The 22,057-nt window shown below is 35.6% G+C and overlaps 1 protein-coding gene across 1 annotated transcript in view; it reads right to left on the reverse strand.

Annotated features, from left to right (window-relative positions):
- Nucleotides 1–341: 341 nt before the first annotated feature.
- The window catches only part of CEP57 (centrosomal protein 57), a 43,154-nt gene continuing 21,438 nt past the window's right edge, over nucleotides 342–22,057 (reverse strand). The window contains exons 3-11 of the mRNA XM_069554923.1: nucleotides 14,036–14,215; nucleotides 13,556–13,677; nucleotides 11,468–11,584; nucleotides 10,798–10,875; nucleotides 9,426–9,533; nucleotides 8,797–8,874; nucleotides 3,425–3,663; nucleotides 2,688–2,832; nucleotides 342–1,537 (exon numbers count right to left, since the gene is read on the reverse strand). Coding sequence (XP_069411024.1) covers nucleotides 1,307–1,537; nucleotides 2,688–2,832; nucleotides 3,425–3,663; nucleotides 8,797–8,874; nucleotides 9,426–9,533; nucleotides 10,798–10,875; nucleotides 11,468–11,584; nucleotides 13,556–13,677; nucleotides 14,036–14,215 — 1,298 coding nt within the window. The 3' untranslated portion in view covers nucleotides 342–1,306. The remainder of the gene's footprint in view (nucleotides 1,538–2,687; nucleotides 2,833–3,424; nucleotides 3,664–8,796; nucleotides 8,875–9,425; nucleotides 9,534–10,797; nucleotides 10,876–11,467; nucleotides 11,585–13,555; nucleotides 13,678–14,035; nucleotides 14,216–22,057) is intronic.

Genomic DNA, 22,057 nt, shown 5'->3' on the forward strand with positions numbered 1-22,057 from the left:
ATGTTGGATGGCATCACTGACTTGATGGACATGAGTTTGAGGAAACTCGGGAGATAGTGAAGGACAGGGAAGCGTGGCGTGCTGCAGTTCATGGGGTTGCAAAGAGTCAGACGTGACTGAGAGACTTAACAACAACAAAGAGTATCTTATATACTGTGAGACAGTTCAGTTTTCTTGGATCTGGTTTCTATGTAAGCATGAAAAAGGCAAATTATGTATTAAATACCATATATTCTTATTGTTTCTTGTAAGAGGTTAATGTTCTATTTAAAAATGTATTTTTTTGAGAGATTACAACAAATAAAGCCTTTATTAACAGGCTGCTAAGGAAAATTTCAGTGTTTCCTTAAAAAAGCTGCTTTATTGATTTCAGTGTCAAATTTATAAAGTTAACAAGTCTTGAACTATTCAAAACTATGATTCACATTATTAACAATGACAATCACGTGTACAGTTAATACTGCACTCATACTGTACACAAATAAATAATCAAGGGATTTTGAGTTTAAGATTAAAAACCATAATGCCTTGAAATGAATAGCATGATTACAAACAGGTATTATCTGAAAATACATATGTATATACTTTACAACACCTCCCTTTCTCTCTTCATTCCAAAACCTCATTTACATCATTAACAATTTGTTTATAGTTTTAAAAATGCTTTTGTGATCTTCACATTTAACTGATTTAAAATGAATGCATCTTTAAAATTTTTAATGGTGAATTAACATCAATGCAAGTGTATTTAATACTGACCAATGTCTGTAACGTCAAAAAGCAAAATAAAGCTATCTTCTTAAATATGTATAAATATTTAAATATCGAAAACCTCCATCAGTAGTCGAAATGGAGCATATTTAATGGTTGTATTGAAAAGCAAAAGCAGGCGATTCATGCCAGGGAAGATTTAAAAATGAGACTTTTCAAACAAACACTGCCTATGGGATAGCCTCATACTTCGATAATTTAAACCTAATTTTACTTATATAATAGAACTATTAAAAAAATCACACCCACAAGTAAAAAATTGGTAATTTGTTTACAAAGTGCAATATCTCAGTACAGCAAATTCATCTCAAACAAAGAAACAGAGTATGTGTGGCTTCTTGGCCTTTAAAACTACCCCCAGTTTCTGTTCAGATGGCTAAACATTTAGTTGTGATATGTAGCACAAGAAGCCTGTGTAATGAAGCTTGGGTCCCTAAATGCCTGCTATTAATTAATTCCAACATGAGACCTGGAAAGTCAGTATCTGATTGATGAGGTACAGATTATGTGAATAAAATTTATGACCTGGTACCAGTCAGTAATCCCAACACAAACTATTGCTTTGTAATGAATTCTGTATGGATTGCATATCTTTCAATAACTGAAGATTTTTCCTGCTTTTTTCTCCAGGTCTCGGTTTGGCAAAGTCCTTCTTATTTGTGGTCCCTGTGGTTGTAGAACGGCTGCTGCTGTTTCCTTCCTCATCAAGAGTCTTTTTGGTGGCTTTTAACTCCTTCTTCTGCTTCTCCAACTTTTGTTTCTCCAGCTATGCCAAAAAACCAAGGCAAGGAAGAAAAAGGAAAAATTAATAAAAACATATGCTTGAAAAAACTGGTATTTCTAACTCTCATACCAGCGAAAACGCATATATATATTTTTCCCCCTGGTTTTTAAACCTTCAAAACTTACTGTACTAGTGTATAGGGACATAAAAACATGTAAACAAGAGGAAGAACATCAATTCTGGTGCTGTACCAGAAGTTAAGGTAATGCTGCCAAATGCAGAACAGGGTATGTAAGAACCAAGAAGGTTTCGGAGGAAGTCAAGGAGGAGGCAAAAAACTCCCATACGGGTAAAGGAAGACAAGAAGGATTTTAAATAAATGAGTAGGAGAAAGGTACTCTTGAAACTAGTCTGAGCAGAGAGAAGCATGTTCTGGATAGATAGAATGTAATGGTTATATATTAGTACTATGAAAAGGATTTTTAAATTTTATTATCATTCTTTTAGAATAATTTCAAAGGGGTAGCTTTATTTTCACTTTAGCTGTTGGCGAAAATAAATTGCTGGTGGTGTTCAATTAGAAAAAGGTAAATTTAATGTATGGAAAACGGACTTCCCTGGTAGTCCAGTGGTTAAGAATCTGCCTGCCAGTGCAGGGAACACAGGTTCAATCCCTGGTTCCTGGAACATTCCACGTCTTGGGGCAACTAAGCCCGTGTACCACAGCTCCTGAGCACTGCAACCACTGAAGCCCACAGTAGAGCCTGTGCTCCGCCAAAGAAGCCACCACCACGAGAAGCCCACGCACCAACCCGCCATAGGCAACGAAGACCCAGTGCAGCCGAACAGATGGATAAATCTCACCGATGTGAGAATATTATGGCAAAACCAAGACAGTATTGTAAAGTAAAAAAATAAAATGAAAAAAAAAAAAACCAAAAAAACAAACAATTCAGTACTTGTAAGATGTATCTCAGATGATAAAATCTACTCAAAGAGACTACAAGACAGTGTCTTCCTAGCCTGCTTAACACCAATTCTTAATAACTAATGAACTGAATTAGTATCTATAATAAGGAAATATTTCTTATAACTATGATAAATATCATCAATATATTTGAAGGAAAGGGTTTTTTGTTCTGTTTCACACTTGCTTTTTAATCATTAGAAATGAGTAAAGGAAAACAGTTACCTGGGCTTGATATTTTCGAACTTTAGTTATTTGATTGGCTTTTGCCTCCATCCTTCCCACTAATGCCTCCAGTTCACACTCTAGGTTGTCTTTCAGTTCAACAGTCGGTGATTCTTGGATAAGTTTTGCAAGCTGCTGGTGATCACTATATAAAACACAAAGAGGTCTTAGTTTCCTATGTTACATGGCTAAGTCCACTACATCTCCCTCACATGGGATCCCTGCTTTGCCCATTAAAAAGTGACTCAATTTTTTAAAATAGAACAAATTTCCCTATTATTAGTGATAGTAAAGAAGTCCAAAAAGGGTACCAGATGCAAAGGAAAAAGTTAAAGCACTAATCATCTATCTCCCCCACAGAGCATTACATAATGTAGAAAAGGAAAGTGCAGAGAAGGATTCTTGTCCTTCACTCACTCACTTCCTAACTTATCAGTTATGTTTAGATAACTCAATGTATAACAAGCTCCCAAACAAGGGAAAAAAACTTGAATATAAACCTTGATCTTCAAAACACTTAACAGTAATAGAAAAAGGAGACACTATGCCCAGAAGAGCTGTTATTTGTTAAAGTCCTAGCAACTTGTTGAGTGGTTGGTAAAATGATTGTGTTCAGTAAATATTTCTTGAAGTATTTAAATATGATAGAATTATTAAAGTCACCAAGAAGTTAAAATGAGGTTTTAGAATTAAATGAAATTAAAAACAAATAAACAAACTGAAACAGTGAAACTCACAAGCTCATTTGCCCAAATTCATCTTGTAAAGTCTGTAGGACTTCAGACAGCTCTTCATTAACACTGCTAGAGGAGGGAGGCGTTGCTGACTTCCTGCTCTTCCCATTTCGTGAAGACACTTGTTTTGCCAAAGGAATACTGCTGACTACTCGATCGTTGCACAAGACTTTACTGTGTTGCTTCATTAGATGCAAGACATGCTGAACATTGGCTACCACCGCATGGCTGGGGCTGGTGGACTGAAGGAAAGAGAAGTAATTGAAGCCACATCTTCTGAAAAAATGTTTTCACCCCCTAACCTGGGTAAAAAGCCTCTTCCCTTCCCCACAAAAAACCCTATGATACAAACTTTCAACATTACAAGTGCATTTCCAGTCTGCCTCTTACTCTCCACCCTACTGTCATGCACGTGGCTTACATGCCCACCTCTGTCAGTTACGGAAGAACATCCCAACTGTCTGCCCCCCTGTTCCCCGTCTCTCAACTCCGTGGTGCTATCAGTTCTCCTCCTATTACTCTGGTCACGTTCTTCTCCTATTTAACACATTCTGACGTTAGGCCCGCTGACTCTAAATCAAGCCCCTGCGGACACTGAGCTACAACTTCTATACCTCAGCCTTATGTCCCACTGTCCTACCTGCTCTCCACTCTTTTAATAAGCTGTACTTGCACATGCCATTTCTTTCATGTGCCAATTTTTATACCATTAAAAAGAAAAATGCACAGTTCATTATATGATTTGTAAAGACTTTCTTAAAACCTCCAGTTAATTATTTGGTCTAGTCTCGGATGACCTATGGCATTTATCTCTATCACAGCATTTATTACAGTAGATTGTTAAGTGTATTTGCATGTCTATTTCACCTGTGAAATAGTGTAAGTACTTCCAGGTTTTAGAGACTGTTACCATATTCATTTTGCTATCCTCTAGTAGGAAGCACTAAGTTCATGTCTGTCATATAAATAACAGGAAAAACCTGGCAGCCCTCTCAAAACTTTTCTGTGTTTGAATACTGAACAACTGTCTCAACATGCAATTTCAGTGCATAAACAGACAGTTGCACCAACTTGGCTCCATAAGCATCAGCTATAGTTTAAAAATGCAGATTCCTGGGCAGCACTCCCTACTCAATCAGTTCAGGGTCAAGGCTTAGAAATGTACATTTAAAATTTGCCAATTGATTCTGATCAGCCAGGTTTGCAAACCACTCTGCTAAGTTAAACAGATGTTTTGTTTACCCTAGTTTTTTGGTTAGGTAGCGAATCAAATTTAGTTATATATATATATATAGCTTTCCTGGTGGCTCAGGTGGTAAAGAATCTGCCTGCAATGCAGGAGACCTGGGTTCAATCCCTGGGTTGGGAAGATTCTCTGGAGGAGGACATGACTACCCACTCCAGTATTACTGCCAAGAGAATTCCATGGACAGAGAAGCCTGGAGGGCTACTGTCGATGGGATCACAAAGAATTGGACACGACTGAGTTTGTATACAATATACAAAGATTCATATACAACATCCAAGTGGGGTTTATTCTAGGGATGCAAGGATAGTTCAGTATTTGAAAATGAATCCAGCATATCAATAATGTAAGAAAGAAAACCCATATAATCAGTATCACTTGAAAAAAAGCATGTGAAAAACTCTAATACCCTTTCAGCAAACTAGGAACAGAGAGAAATTTCCTCAAGTTGATGAAGAGCATAGACAAAGAGCCTAAACCTAATATCATACTTATTGGTGAAAGACTGAATGCTTTCCCCTGAAGAACAGAAAAAGGCAAGGATGTCCACTCTCATCATTGTTACAACATGATACAGGAAATCCTAGCCAGTGCAGTAATGCAAGAGAGAAGTAAAAACGTACACAAATTAGAAAGGAAGAAATAAACTATCCTTATTTACATATGACATTTTTTACATAGAAAAGCTTCAGTTAATTCAGTTCACTTCAGTCGCTCAGTGGTATCCAACTCTTTGCGACCCCATGAATCGCAGCATGCCAGGCCTCCCTGCCCATCACCAACCCCCGGAGTTCTCGCAAACTCATGTCCATGGAGTCAGTGAGGCCGTAGAAAAGTAAATAATAATTTAAAAAAAAATTCCTAGGACTAATAAGTGAATTCAAGGTCACAGAATGTAAGATTAACATACAAAGTCCAAATATACTACTAATGATCATGTAGAAACAAGTTGAAACTCAACACAATTCACAACTGCTAAAAAAAAATTGAATAAAAATATAAAAAAACTGGTTTGGGACTAATATGTTGAAAGGCCTAATGAAAGAAATCAATGATCTAAATAAATGAGATACACCATTCTCACGGCTATCAACAAGGATGTCAATTCTCCTGAACTAATACAGTTTCTATCAAAATCCCAGCAATACATATTTTTGGTAGAGAAGTTTACTCTAAAATTCACATGGAAAAACAAAGGAAGTAGAAAAGCTTCAAGAATTTTGAAATTCTTTCTTCTGTTACTTTTCTGACTCTCCTTAAGATAATTTTATGTCTATTGAATTTAGGAATGAAAAAACTGGAACTTGTATTCTGTCGTAAATTTCATTTTTTTCTAGCCATTAACTTCTATTGCATTTTACAAGTATATTAGTTTATGACAATGTGTAAATAAAAATAACTGGCCTTCACACTAGACAGTTTGGGATATACTCAAATTGACAGCACATTCTTAGCTGTTTGAATAGTATTTCACAAAAAGTACAAATTATTACTTCTAGAGACCTCAGGGCACCTGAAACTATCACAACACTGTTATACTGGCTCTGTGGGAGAAGCCAAAGGTGGGCTGATTTCAGAGAACAGCACTGAATCGTGTGTATTACCATCTGTGAAACAGATTGCCAGTCCAAGTTCGACGCAGGAAACAGGGCATGCAAAGCCGGTGCACTGGGACAACCCAGAAGGATGGGATGGGGAGGAAAGGGGGTTTGGGATGAGGGGACACATGTACGCCCATGGCTGATTCATGGCAATGTATGGCAAAAACCACAATACTGGAAAGTAATTAGCCTCCAATTAAAATTTTTGAAGTTGAAAAAAGACAAGACGACCTTGGGTTGAAAAACCCTATCTTTGAACCTGCCCTGTTCAATCTCTGTATTAATGACTTCAAAGGGAATTAGCAAAGATAAGCAAATTAAATTTGGGGATAATACAAATACAACAGAAAACTGAACTAGATTCTAATCTAACATGGGTTCAGTTCAGTTCAGTTGCTCAGTCGTGTCCGACTCTTTGTGACCCCACGAATCGCAGCACGCCAGGCCTCCCTGTCCATCACCAACTCCCGGAGTTCACTCACACTCACGTCCATCGAGTCAGTGATGCAATCCAGCCATCTCATCCTCTGTCGTCCCCTCCTCCTCCTGCCCAAAATCCCTCCCAGCATCAGGGTCTTTTCTAAGGAGTCAACTCTTCGCATGAGGTGGCCAAAGTATTGGAGCTTCAGCTTTAGCATCAGTCCTTCCAATGAACACCCAGGACTGATCTCCTTTAGAATGGACTGGTTGGATCTCCTTGCAGTCCAAGGGACTCTCAAGAGTCTTCTCCAACACCACAGTTCAAAAGCATCAATCTTTAGCGCTCAGCCTTCTTCACAGTTCAACTCTCACATCCATACATGACCAGTGGAGAAATCATAGCCTTGACTAGCTGGACCTTTGTTGGCAAAGGGTGAATCAATTCCTACAGTGCTTCATTTAATTAAAAATTCTGTGTAAAAAAGTCAATTCCACAAATATAGGACCTAGAAAGGCTGATCCTAAGACTAAGTAAAAGACCTGAGTAAAAGTTAACTTTAGTTGACTCTGGAACTAACGAGTGAAAGGGATGCTATGGCTTTGCTGTAACATGAATTCGATACTAGGCTGAATTCCCAGACCTCCAGAACATGACACTCTATTCTGTGCTAGTCACAAACTGAAAGGCCTATATTCGATTTAGGAAGGAATGGAGTGATAAAGTGGTTAAGAAACTCACAAAGCACATCTTATGAATTGCTGAAGAAAAAGATTTAGTAACCTAGAAGAAGGTAAGGATAAAAATAAAGCTATCTTCAAAAGTTCATCATCATCCATGTGTATCCCTGAGAGCAGAGAAAACCCCACTGAGCAGAATTTACGACGACATATTTCATGTCACTTAAGCATTTCCAAGTAAAGCCTTATAAAAACGTGAAGGGCTGTCTGAGATATAATGAGGTTACATCAGTAGTGTGTTTGGACAGAGTCTAGGACCATTATGCTGAATGTTTACATAATGAAAACACTGGACGGGGAATTGTTATTAAATGGGTTCCAAATATAACTGAACATCAGACTGAGACTGGGCACAGATTAAATATACTCTCTAGGCCCCATACCTAAACAATTCTGATTTAGTAGAATTGTGTCAAGGCTTCATAATCTGCTTTTTCAAATACATAGTCAATGATTCTGATACAGCTGGTCGTCCTTTAAGAAACTGTTTCCAACCCAACTCAGAGATTCTATGGCAAAGCAGAACCATGGTTAGGAGCAACAGATACAAGGAAAAACGTAGGTCAAAAGATATCTGCAATCCAAGAAGAGGTTAAATTTAGGGTAAAGGACAGCCAATGGCAAAATTTTTAAGGAATGATTTGTGCCAGGCACATCTATAAAGGACAAGTGGAAAAGCTAGGAAATTGTTCCTTCCCCAAGCTTTCACTGAGAATTTACTGTGGGTTAAAATAAATAAAATTTATTCCTCAAGCCTCTCAAACTCACTATCTAGAGTTGGGTATTCAAGGTATTGAAACAACCAGAAACACAAACATTAATGAAAAAAGTGGTATAAACTAACACAATGTTAAGCACTTCTTAGAAATCACCCAGTACTTGTTGATATTTGACAAAATTACCATCTCCACATTTTTAAGCACTAAAGAAACTTAAGACTCAAGTCTATTTGTGGCGGCTTCTTGGAGAATCGATCCTTAATAAGCATGTGAAGACAAAGAGGACATGACTTCTTTTCACTTAAATACCTAAATACAAATCAACAGGGCTGACATGAAAATTCCAGTGCTACAAATATACAGTTTCTCATTTCCTTTCCTATCCATAACCATACCTTCACCAAACCAGGGTCTCTGCTTTTGTTCATTACTTCCTTCCACATACACTTCACCTGCTTTCAAGTGTCCCACTGAGGCTTCCCCCTGCACCCCAGTCCTATAAAACTTTCTTCCATCTCTTTCTTACAACACTAGGATCCCTTGGTAAAAAAACAGAGTAAGTTTTCACCATTTACAGGTATACAGGCAAATGAGTGGATTTAATTCAAAGATCTAAGTTGTACAAAAAAATTCAGAGTTCAACCAACTCACCTTTCCAGCAACAAATGGCATATCACCCAAGCATAATCGATAATGTGGCTGTACAGCAAAATAGTTCCTAGAAGCCTTCTGCATGGAAGAGAAGAAAAAGGAAGCAATTTTACTCACATGACGATAAGAGCTGCCTATATAAGACTAACCTGAAACTTCGTGTAACTGATGGGCTCCTGCTTGTTTTATCTCTACTGATATTACGGCCAGTGCTCCTCATACTACTTGTCAACACACATCTTACCCTAAGGAAAGGCTAAGAAAGAAAAAAATAGTACCTGACGAAACAGCAGTTACAGTCTCAGTAGAGAAATTCGCTGTGTGTCTATATGCATGTACGTATGTATATACATACACAAACTTTCAAGAGCAAAGGGTAATTCATGCAATACTGAATAATAACTAATATTTATACAGTGCTATGTAGTTCTAAAATGTTTTCATATTCATTATCTCACTGTTAGGGTTAAAGTGTAGAAGTAGGTATTACTTATCCCCATTTTCCCAATGAAGAAACTTAGAATGAAACAGATTTACTCATCCAAGATTGAAGGACCACATGGCTTATAAGTACTTTCACATAAACTATGTCAAGCAATGAACAGTACCTCATGGTCCTTTTTTCATACCTTTTCTGGTGGTTTTGACTTCTTTTTTTTAATTCTTTTTGTATTGGGAACACATGAAGTTGCCTTATCTTCAAAGATAAGTCTATTTACTTCTAGACCAGTCTGCAACTAGGAAAAACATGAGAGCCTAAAGTCAATACTGAAGAAATAAGTTATGATTCAATGCCATGTAAACACCTACCCAAAACCTACAGCAGTATCATACAGTACAGATTAAAAAACACATCACAGCTGTGTAACTATGTCTTCTCATAGCTATGTAACTGTCTTGAATCAATCTGTGAACATTTGTCCAATATTTTAAATCAATACCACGCTCTCATTTTATCTTGAAGTACTGTCCTATAATTTGTCCTTTCACTTAACCTGGCTCCTTTTAGTTCCTTATTTGAGGTTGGTCTTTAAATTTTACCTAACAAGTTAAAGCCAATATTTCTAACTCAACCAAAGTTTCAGTATTTTCTTCTTTTCACACACCGCATGCACAACAGTGCTAGACACAAAGCAGCTGGACAACAAAGTACAATCTTCCTCTTTTAAAAGCTCATACACTTAAAGGAACTGGAAATCTATGTCCAAAGGAACTGGAAGGTATGTCAAGAGAATGTAATCAAGCCCTTTTCTCTAGAAGTTTAGTAACTACATTAATTTAATACAACAGAAATTCCATAAGCAACTACTAAAGATTTCAAAAAGGGCTGCTGTTTTCAACTTTTCCTTAAAAAATATAATTATATACGTATGTACATGTCTGTGTTGTCTCGAACACTGGTTTTCAAACCTGGCTATGAAACAAAATTGTCTGAGTTTTTGAGAAAAATTCCAATCATCACACTGCTTCACCTATCCTACCTGGCGACCACTGCATGGGATAAAAATCCAGGGCTAGGAATGAGCAGTGTTCATTTTCCTCATATGGTGACTTTAGTGAAATAGTACAGGTCACCAACTCTTGGGCAGCCCACTACCTTCACTACTGACCTACTGTCTGGAGGCAACCAAAAAAGAGAAGCTCTTACAAGACGGGATACTGAATGAGGATTTCAAACATTTCCAGTGGTGACTGATGTGAAGTTCTATACGACTGTAAAATTTTATATGATTATGTGTATAGATTCTGATATTTTTTAAGTCTATTGATTAAAAAAAGAGCTGGCTGAAAGTCCACAACTGGAAAAACCCTAAAGAATTGCTCAGCTTTTACTTTCTGCCTATAAAAACATTTATATTTTTCACATGAAGCTAAGTCTGCAAATTTATATACTGGACCATTCTGAAATATAAATAATCAAAGCAGTCCACATCTACATCTATTTATATATAAAGAATAGTAGGAAATGTGAGGAGCTTACCTGCTGACATTTCAACTTACCTGGGCTGCCTTAGCTTGCATTCGTTTCCTTTCTTGTTCTTCCTGACGGAGTTTTGCTTCCAACTCTTGCATTTTTTTCTAGTGATAAAAATATTAAAAGTGGTAATAGTGAAAAGACTTTCAATGTGTGTTTGCAAAACTTTAATATAAGCAACATAGGTAAGTGTAAACTTTTAGCATGGTAAACATAAGCCTGTGAGTTCACCCTAGTGATGGCTCTGGGCTTGCCAGCGTCCATGACTCTGCCTGAAGACTTCACAGAATTATGAGCGACATCCATGGCCAAGAGCACAGCCTCCGTGTGAAGGCCTGTAGGCTGCATGGCCGCTAGGTCTGGAACCTCACAGTCTCAGTGGTATTAAGTACTTCCCAAATGAATCAATTAAAAGTAAAATCAGCTCAGAGAAAAACTTCAAGTGATACAAGACTTACGGATACTGAAAAACATTTCATCTGTCAATATTTTCAAAAAGAACTCCTTCCTTAGGTACACTACTATTGCAAATGTGAACTTTCTCTCCAAATTTATGTTTCCTCCTAAAAAGAAACTTCCTGTATGTTTCCTTGCTATAAGGTCACTTTTTTCCTATAAAATATCTAGTATTATAAAATGACCAATTTTACAAAAGAACCAATATTATGCACTGGTGAGGAAGAAATTTTCACTGACTTCTGCAAGGGCCTGCATTGTGGTAAGCTTGTTATACTCCTGTTCAAGAAGGTCCAATTTTTCAAGTTGGTTTTGAACATGCGTTTGATCATGTTGTCGTTCTCTTTCCAGGGAGACCTGGGAAACAATATTAAATACAGCATGAAAATACAGCATGATAATCTGACAAAAAACTGAAAAAACTATTACAGAGTATAATAGGCTACTTGTCTTTTCACAGAACTACTTAGATACTGCAGAGAAATTATAGGAACAGTATTAAGATGAAACCATAGAAATGTTAACAAATACAAGTGAAATCTTATCATATACCATCATAACATATGGTTCTATACACTGATAATACTCTTGACAGTATCACACGACATACAGGCTGCACACAAATACTTGTAATTTGTCTGGTTTTCTTAAACAGTTTTAATTAAGGCAACAGTCATGGTATTGGTATCTACCATTTAACACTTCCTCTGAATTCTATGCAAAGCATCCATCATTTTTTTCTTTTCTGAGGTTTATAGTTAAAGATTTGAAGACTACCACCTATCAGATTTAATGACTATCAGTCACAGGATAAACTAGAATAAGAAGTGGAAATATGCTAAATTGAAGTATACACGTAAAAAGTCAAAACACTAAGCATCTGAACTTGTAAACAGTTTATCTTCATATACAAGTCAGCAATAGGCATCATACTAACAGAAATTTGAATATGACAAAGTAATACAAAGCAATACATTTCTCAGGAATTTGCGTGAGCTACCAATTGCCTCCTACCCACCTTAGTGGATAGTAACTGTCCTTAAAAGAATACGTTAAGCTAAAAACTGCCACAAATCACATTTTTTCAGTACTGGAACCATTCTTATTAAATGAACTAGTCAAAGTTTACTGATGAAAATAGAGCTTAATTCAAAGACATATTTATGTATAATAGCTGTATTAGTCAAGACATCTCACTACCATTTTATAGGTGCTTTCTAACCTGTGAACTGAAATATCCTAATAAAGAGCATTACTATATTGCTTACTGAACATGCCTGGCTATTTCCAATCATGTGGCAGATCACCTCCTTCCCCACTCCAACTATCACATAAAAATGTTAGACCCAACTGGCAACAAGAATATAAGGTCACAATAAACTCAATGGCACAGTAAAGAGAACTATAATTCACACTAAAGAACTGCTGAAACATTCTCTATTTAAGAGAATTTTAACTGTCATGCAATCAAGTATTTCTTTTAGGTCTAATATCTCCAACTATGACTAAAGGCTAAGTGAGGTGGAAAGCATTCGATTTCTTTCACACTGCAGAGTGTTCAACAAAATATTCAATTTCTGTATAACAAAATTAAGATGCTAAAAAAGTATTCATGATTAATTCAAATTCTAGATTTACGATAGGAAAATGAGGCATGTTTTAAAAAATATATTTAGGCTGATGTTGAAGATGTTCTCTCACAAATGTATAGGTTACTTAAATAAAAATACCTCTGATATGACAGAACAAAATATTTTTGCTAAAGTAACAACTATGAACAGCTTTTCAGAGTATAAAGAACTTTGAAACACGCTTCCTGACTTGAGTCTTTTAAACAAAATACAAGAAGCAGAGAGGTCCATAATATGCTTATTTATGCTTTTTATAATGTACAAAGAAGTTAAGATGACTTGAAAACTCAAGTGACAGTATTTTTCCAATATAAGTAAACCTCTATCAAATACATCAACAACAATGAAGGAGAACAATCAAATCTCCAGACACCATAACTGATTCCAAGTAATTTCAGTCCTGGGCTATTATACTGTCCCAAAGCAGAAGCTACAGAGGATATGTCAGTGTGTATGAGGGTCATCCAAAAAGCAAACTCTTCTCTACAGCTTTACTGAAAGAAAAAAAACAAACTACTTTTCTCCCAACGCTTCCACTAGCAGTTCTTCAAAATGACAGGTACTATTACCTTTTAAGATACAGAGAGAACTGATTATTTGTAACAGCACCATTAGTCCTGAGTAAAAAGGTCTTTATATCTACCAGATTTTCTCCATAGCTAACTTCTCTTGAGAATGACTCTGTGAAGTAACAAACCTGTTTCTCTAATACAGATGTCCTCTCCATTTCTGCATGCTTTATCATGTTCCGCATGTATTCCAATTGTTTTTCTAAAAGATTACATTTATTTTCTGCAGCTAACAACTGAGATGTCAGTTCTAAAAAGAAAAACAGAAATTAGCTCACTCACAGGACAGTCTAACAATCTGTTTAACATGAATCTACAGTATATATAATAAACATTTTCCAGTACCTCCAGAAGCGTTTTCAGAGGACCTAAGTCATTCACTTTCTGTATGTTAGTCTAATCGGCCTTGCATTCAGATAATAATTTTAATGCAGGACATCAGCACTTGTTCCTCAAAATGCACTCAAATATAATGCAGTTTTGTAGTGCTAGAAGACACTAAGCACTAGAAAACACTAATGTGGAATTTCTTTTAGGGTAATTTTTTAAAGAGTAATTTCATAATACTTATTTTGATGGTGTTTTATTTCCCTCATAACTAAACAAACCTTGATTGTGCTTTGATTCCTCATTCTTTGAATTCTCCCTTTCTTGTATCTGTTCATCCAATACTTTCTTATATTCAATTGTTTCTTTAGACAAGGTTTTCACACTTTCTTCTGCCTGAATCCTTTCAAGTTCTAAACGTCGAATTTTATCTTGAAGATTCTTCAGAGCAGAAAATATAGCTGTCAAATACAAATATGGATACTATAAGATACTATCCATGGAAAAGCTTACTGAAAAAGAATAAATTCATCTAAATAAAAAATAAAATTGATGGAGGATAACTCTTTGGGAATTAATTAGGATCACATGATAGTTGCTTCAAAAAATCTATTTAAAGACATCTTGTGAATCTCTGAAATTCTGCCACGGTAAAAACATTTCAAGGATTTTATAAAATGGTAAAAATATTTAGCTAATCATAAAAAGCCATGAACTGTGCTAAGGCATATTATTAACTATCAATCTTTTGTTTTACTAGTAAGATCACATGCAGAATCCAATTATAGAGTAAAAAACAGTTTAGCACAAAAACTAGAGAAGGAAATGGCAAACCACTCCAGTATTCTTGCCTGGAAAATCCCGTGGATAGAGGAGCCTGGCGGGCTAGTCCACAGGGTTGCAGAGAGTCAGATGTGACTGAGCACACACATAAAAGCAAAAAAAGGACAATTTTTTTGATCTCCAAAAAACCCTAAGCACTCTGCCCCTCAAAAAGCTTCTAATTATAATGCATATTCACTGTAGAAGGCAAATACAACAAAGAAAAACTACTACCAAGAGATAATAACTATCAATTTTGGTCATTACTTAAGAGATTATTTCCCTGTGATCAGTTAGGAGTTGAAAAACAAAGTTATTAGATCAAAGAATATTCATATTTAAAGGTTCCTGAATAGAGCAAAATACCTTAAAAAAATGTCTGTATCAATTTACACTTTTATCAGAAGTACCTGTCTTTGCCAATACAGACCATTATTAATTACAATGTCACTGCCATTCTGATTAAGAAATCCAGGGTACTCCAGTTATTTTATTTTACATTTCTATTAAAAATGTAAATATTTTGATATATTAATTTCATATAACTGTAAGTTCCTATATATCATACAGCAGTGCTAACAATATTCATTTTCATTCTTTTCTTGTTTGATAATTAAAAGTATTTAAGATTGTATGAATTTCCTTCCAACTACTACACTCCGTAAGTTTAGTACTTCTCCATGTCAATCTATAGGTACATTTCTAGAACTCCATCTTTATACATACTTGGCTATGAACTTTCTATCCCACTAATGTCTATTTCTGTGCCAGTTCCACACTCCCTATTTTTATAGCTCTACAATCTATTATTAGTTGATATGGTGAGGCCATCCTTTATCTGAGCGAAGCCTTCTATTACAAGGTGCACTTCTCACACATTATTCTTTTAAGTGATATTCATAGTATTCAAGTCTCCACTGAGGAACACTGCACAGCTCTATTCAGGTCTTCAAGTATTCTCTTAGCAGAGCACACAGAACAAGCCTAGGCTGATATACCACACGGGACTTTTCTACCACAGCCTCCTTCCCAGGCCAGGGGGCTGGGCTATTCCAGTTCCTTTTCTCCAATTAGACTTCCAAAGGAAGTCACTTCCTCTGGGCCTAAAGTTTTTATCTACAGTTGCTACCTGGATTTAAAATCCCAACTTCTCCCCTCAGTTCAGCTCAGTTGTGTCCGACTCTTTGTGACCCCATGAAGCGCAGCACGCCAGGCCTCCCTGTCCATCACCATCTCCCGGAGTTCACTCAAACTCCATGTCCATCGAGTCGGTGATGCCATCCTCCCCCACTGTACCCTAATTCCTAAGGCTTTTATATGATATCAAGACTATTAGTGTCTCTGAGGCTTTCAGCCTTAAATTCACTGTATTTCTGGCACCTAGGTATTTCCTTTCTTGCTTTAAAGCTGGGTCTTACTTCTTTTGTTATACAAAACTGCTATTTGTCTATGACACTATTCTGACAGTAATGCTGTCATCATCCTTTTTATTTGCTATGTTCCTTACTTGTCTCTGCCAACTTTTCACTTTTAATCTGTGTCTTTTTGTTTGAGCATAAATTGACTTTTGAGTTGTTTTTTCAAACACAGTCACACTTGTCATCATATGTAATAAAGGTTGCCCTATTTTTTCACTGTATTTTGTTTTCTAATTTTGTTTCCTTGGTTTTCTCATTACTTTATTTTACTATAAGTATAGTGAACTGTTTGTTTGTCTTATTCACCTCTTTTCTCAGCAATTTCCTCTTACATCAACATGGCTACAACTATAACTGAAGTGTCCGTTTAGTATCCTCTCACAAACCTGGCCACCGCTGACTGACCTACAAGGGCACTCAAACGAAGCCCAGACAACGGCTCTCTTCTTGGGATTTTTGGACTCTGGTCCAAAAAGGTGAAGTCAACGTAAAACTCAAGTATTAGTAGCCATGTTTACCGATATGTGGAAAAAGTGAGTCTGTGGCTAGAGTGAAGTTAGCTAGAAGAATTAAACAAACAAACAAACAAACAGATGGAGAGAAAGTATCGGCCATGTCTGAGTACCTGGTTTCCAATGCTCTTAAAGCCCATCTGTGTATCTGCCATTCTTTTCTTGGTTGTTCAATCCTTCCTTGCATGTTTGTAAATCAAAAAGATTCCTCTTTGCTAAAGCTAATTTCATACTGGGAATTTCTTATAACTAAGTTTTTATTGGCTGCTTTTTCCATTCTAAGTTTTATTAAATAAATCTAGTACTGTGAAGACAAAAAATGACTTTATTCTACCAATGACCTATATTTAAAAATATATAAAAACCTAAGTTTATATGCACACACATCCCTGAAAACATTTTCAATGTCAAACATGAAATTTTACACAAAAAGAGTTCATGTAAGAAATATGACAAACTCTTACTCCATCCATTTATTTTCTGATCCAGATGACTAAATAACTTACATTATATCTTCACTTGAAGAGTTAAAAGAAAAACATTCTAGGTGATGAAATGATTGCTCTTGTTTTTCTTTTCTCGTAGAAAAGTATGTGAGTGAGCTCTGGTACCATTGCGTTTTATGTTCAAATGACTACATTACCTAGAAAGACCCTTGAGTGAAAATATTTTATGTAGAAATGAATAATGAAAAATTCAGACATTTTTAACTTTATATATTTACTGGGAAGGGATATAGTGGGAAATACATTTCTAGAACAAGAAGGATATTCAAATACTGAAAGATGGAAGAGTGACATACTGAAATATAATGTCATACATATTTTCTTTATTTTCACAAACAGACCTTTCACAGCAAACACTAGATTTAAATTTTTTATCCTCTTCACCCTCAGTAACCTTGAACACACATCTGAAATATTAAATACATTTTGGATAGCTGAGTATGAGAGAAAACTGGAAACCTTAGCATTAAAGACAGATACTGAGTTCTCTTTAAACTTTACTTAATCATTTCTGAAATGTGAACTCCATCTTGGAACGAGAGAACCTATTATTCATAATTGAAACTCCAATGCTACATACTCTGTATGGTACATAGGTGGTACGCAGATAATGTTCAGTAAACATATCCAGGAAAGTCTCCATGATTATTTTAAAATTAGAAACAAATGGCAGCAACCTCTTGAATTCTTTACCTAACAGGATTAAACCTCCTATTACTAATTTATAATTCATTCCATTTGCCTAAGACAGTCAGTGATTCCCTTCCTTTGCTGCATTTTCTCCTGTACTATTTGGTGAGCTTTAAAAAATCCTAATGCCCAGAACATAACACATAAAAACAAGTAAACTAAAAATATCAAAGAACGTTTGGAATGAAAGCTATAGATCCAAGAAGATCCTCAGGTGATTCTAACAGGCAAAAGTTTGAAAACTCTCTAGTGACATCTAGGAGCACTAAAAAAACAAAGACGTTCTCCTCTTTACAATCCCAGTTTGTCACTCATTCATAACTTGGGGTGGATTAAGCCGAGCAGATCTCAGCATCACCTCATTAACAACAAAGTTGGGTCTATTTGTTATCTAGAATATTTCTTTCTATCACTAATGTATCAGCACGTTTGCTATAGATTAAGTAGGGTGAGGGGGAGACCCAAATCACTAGCACTCATTTTTCAATTTCCCTAGTATTTTTCTCTCATGGTATCTCTCTACCCTTTTGGCTATTTCCACTTTTTAGCTCACCATTTAAACAGCGCTATTTTCCAGTACCCTTTTCCCCCTCTACTCTCTCTCCAGAGAAATCCTTCCATACACATGGCATCATTCACTATTGTATACCTGTTCATGTCTGAGTTCATCAGTGCAGAGTTCTCTTACACTTCACTTTTATTTTCCTGTGCTTACTCGTCACCTCCACTTAACTCACAGGCATCTCAAATTTGATATAGCCAAAATTAAATTATCTTTCTTGGAAAGATCCCAGTTTTTCTGTAATCTGTCTTAATCACACCATCCACAACAGAAAATCTTGGATTCAAAGATTGCTCCTTCTTCACTGCCCATATCAAAAATATGGATAAATCTCCCAGTCTCCATTCTCCATCCCAACAGGCATTGCTTCAGTTTAATTTCTGATCAAAATTTCAGTCCAACAAACATTTACAGAGCACTCTGTAAGATAAAGGAGAAAATTACAAGCCCTTGCTTTCAAGGAGCTACTATCTAATTTCTGGAAAGAGAAGCTATTATCTACTCTTTCTACATCTGGTGAAAAATACTTACAGAAACAAACATTACTCTGCATGTACTCATAGTCTTTATTATGTTGGTTCTCAAAGCACAGCATATGGCCATACGGTGGGGGGTGGGGGTGGGTGGGCAGTGCTTATTACCAGGTCTGTGAGATCACTGTATTTGTGAGATCTGTGAGATCACTAGTATTCCCATTATACTATTAATACTGAGATTTTAATATTTACTCTTTTCACTGTGTTGATATTTGTAAAGATGATGCGAAAGCAATGCTGGGTAAAATTATTAATTTTAGCACAAATCAAGGTCCTGGCCCTATATAGTTTTGGCATTGTACTCTTCACCACTGCTCCCAGTAACAAAAACAAAGTCGTGTGTTTTTTCTTCTACTGAGATCAGTGATATCAGCAAATTAATTTTTTGATATTGTATAATGAAACATCAGATTTTGAAAGTGTGGACAAGTGAATACAATTAAAAAGATCATGCATGGCTAAAAAGCAACGCAACGTTCAAAACAAAACCAATGGATTTCAGTGGAAAGGCACTAAAAAAAAAAAAGTTTACAGGCTTGAACATTTAACTTCTAGGAACTGACTTTTGGAATGTTCTCTAGGTTACTAACTGATAAGGTAGCTTTGTATGACTAGGGCACTGAATCCTGCTGTACCAGTCTGCCTAGGCTATATAAACAATGTGCTTTATGGTAAATATCATGATTGGTCGAGCAGGCACAAAGTGTTTGCGCCAACTGACTCCAGATAAGAGCCCTTGTCTCTAAGCCTAGTTGTGCAGTTTACTGCTGGAGGAAGAAGTGTGTTTTGCGTGACCAGGAGAAAAAACTTCCGAAGTCTGAATGTGGATTTCTCCAGATGCCACTGTAATAAATAACAGTTGTAATTACAACTGCTTCTGAATCTTAAATTTAATCTGCAACAGTGTAGATGGTCCCAAGGTCCCAGAATATAAAAACCTTTGTTTTCATAATCCACATTGCAACAAAATTTTAAGAAACTATTATTTTCCAAGTTGCGATGAAGTATCAAGGAAGAATAGCCACAAATTGTTAAAAAGGTATTAAAATTTTACTCTTTTCCCAACTGCATGCCTGTGCAAGGCCAGATTTTCTTTCCCACACACTTTAATCAAAATAATTTATCATCATAAGTGGAATGCAAAAGTAGATATGCAAGTTAAGCTGTCTTCTATTAAGCCAGAAATAAGAGATTTACACAGTGTAAAATAAAAGAATGTTACTCTTTGTAGTACGTTTTTTAAATTTGGGAAAATAGTCTTCACTGAAAATCTTATATACACAAGTAATGGGTTTCCTAGACCAAAAATAAATAAATGAAAATCTAAGAACCAACACTTTAAAGGAGATCAGATGCACTGTAAATTGTTATCAATATCTAAGAGAACAGCTATAATTTGACTCCTTTATTGGTCCCAATATCACTGAATTTGTAAAAGATACATCAAGATGTTTTTTCTCTGTTTTTATGGGGAATAACAACAAAAAGATCTTTTGTTTTGGGACAAGAAAAGACCTCAGATTACCTGCCATCAGCCCCATCAGTTTATCTCAGCCTGCTGTACATATATTACCATTTTACCGTCCATAGGTACTATGGTATGTGATTAAAGGTTAGAAGGCACTGGCATGGAAGAACTGCCTTACAGCTACTTATCTAGCTTTAAACATCTAAGCCATTTGTCACATTACTATCATTTGAAATGTACTGAATAACATGAGCTATAAGTTATACTGAAAGTCTTTGGAATGATGTTGTCATAGTACATTTTTTGATGTCAGTAATAATTCCAAATTTGTTCATTTCTTTCTAAAGTTTAAAATTAATGTTAGAATACAACAAGAACAGTTTAATTATCTCTTTCCATGGCATTAGTCAAATTATACTTTCAAAGTGATTTTCAGATAGCAAAGTGAAATTGTCATTTATTAATGAAAATGCTAAACCATAACTAAACAAAAAAAGGTTTAGTTTCCCGCCTCTCAAGCATTAGTGAGAAAAAAACGTTGACTAAGTAGAAAAGAAAAAGTTATCATAGTGAGTATCTATTCCAAATAAGCCTTCACTCATTCAGTAAATATCTGAAGGTTCGTTCAACAAACTGGGGAAAAAGTGGGAAGAGAAAATGGTTGTGATACTGCCTATGTGAAAGTGACCATCTTTGAGATGTTTCTTCATCAGTCATTTTCAATATAACCACCTTATACAGTTTTTCTGAGAGGTTTACATGAAACATACTTGCTTTGTCTGAAATGTTATCGCATTTTCTTTTCATGTTTTAAAATTGTGTTTAATCATTCGTACTGTGGCAATTATACTTACTAATGAATTTCTAGATAAAAGAAGTGTTATATTTTTATTCACATATGGGTTAAACAGGTGTTTGCAAATTAGTTTAGGCACCCTTTTGTTTCAACTGAGAAATGCACTGCAAATATCTTAAAAATTAATCTCACAGTAACATTATTTTGTAAACTATGCACTGACTGTATAATGGAGTACGAGGTAGATAACAGTATCCAAGTATGGTTATGAATGTAAATTCTAGCCTGTAATGGGGCCTTGAAACTGTTTGCTGAAATAAATTTAATCTGAGGTCTTTTAAGAATTTTAAAAATTTAAGTGTTAAGGATTTCTACCAAGAAACATCTTATAAGACATTGTATCTCAAAGATGATGATAAAGAAATTGCTAATTTAATGGTTGATAAAACAACTGATAAAGTGCTACTCATTAGAATACAGCAGTTAAAGACTGGCAATTTAGAAAAATAACAAAAGTTGTATAACTTTCAAACATCCAAAAAAGCAAAAAACAAACAGCTGAAATCAACAGTGGAGCAAAATTCAATTAAATTTTAGCAATACTTTCTTTAAAAAATTAAGCACACACAAAAACATGCCAGAGTTCTAGCAGGAACACAAAGTCTAAGAATAAGATATCAAACCTATCATGATATTATATCTAATTCTGATCTTTACATTCATATTAAAAAGAAAGCAACTTTTTTTTTAAAGTTCAGAGAAAAGCAAATTACTAAAGAATAAGAAAAATTAAACAGGGCAAATTTACTTAGAGTGAAGAGTTGGCAAGGGTTTTATCTAGTGTGTTCATAATAAAGCTAAATTCTTCTTGTGAGTAATTAGTGGCTTTCAGGAAAAGAGAGGGCAGAGAAAAGGAAAGAAGAAGAAAGTAAACAAGAGAAAAAAGAATGTGGAAGGCAGTAAGTTTCTTTTATTCTTTCAGAATGTAGTGTT

Source organism: Ovis canadensis, chromosome 15 (assembly GCF_042477335.2).
Source record: "Ovis canadensis isolate MfBH-ARS-UI-01 breed Bighorn chromosome 15, ARS-UI_OviCan_v2, whole genome shotgun sequence".
NCBI lineage: Eukaryota > Metazoa > Chordata > Mammalia > Artiodactyla > Bovidae > Ovis > Ovis canadensis.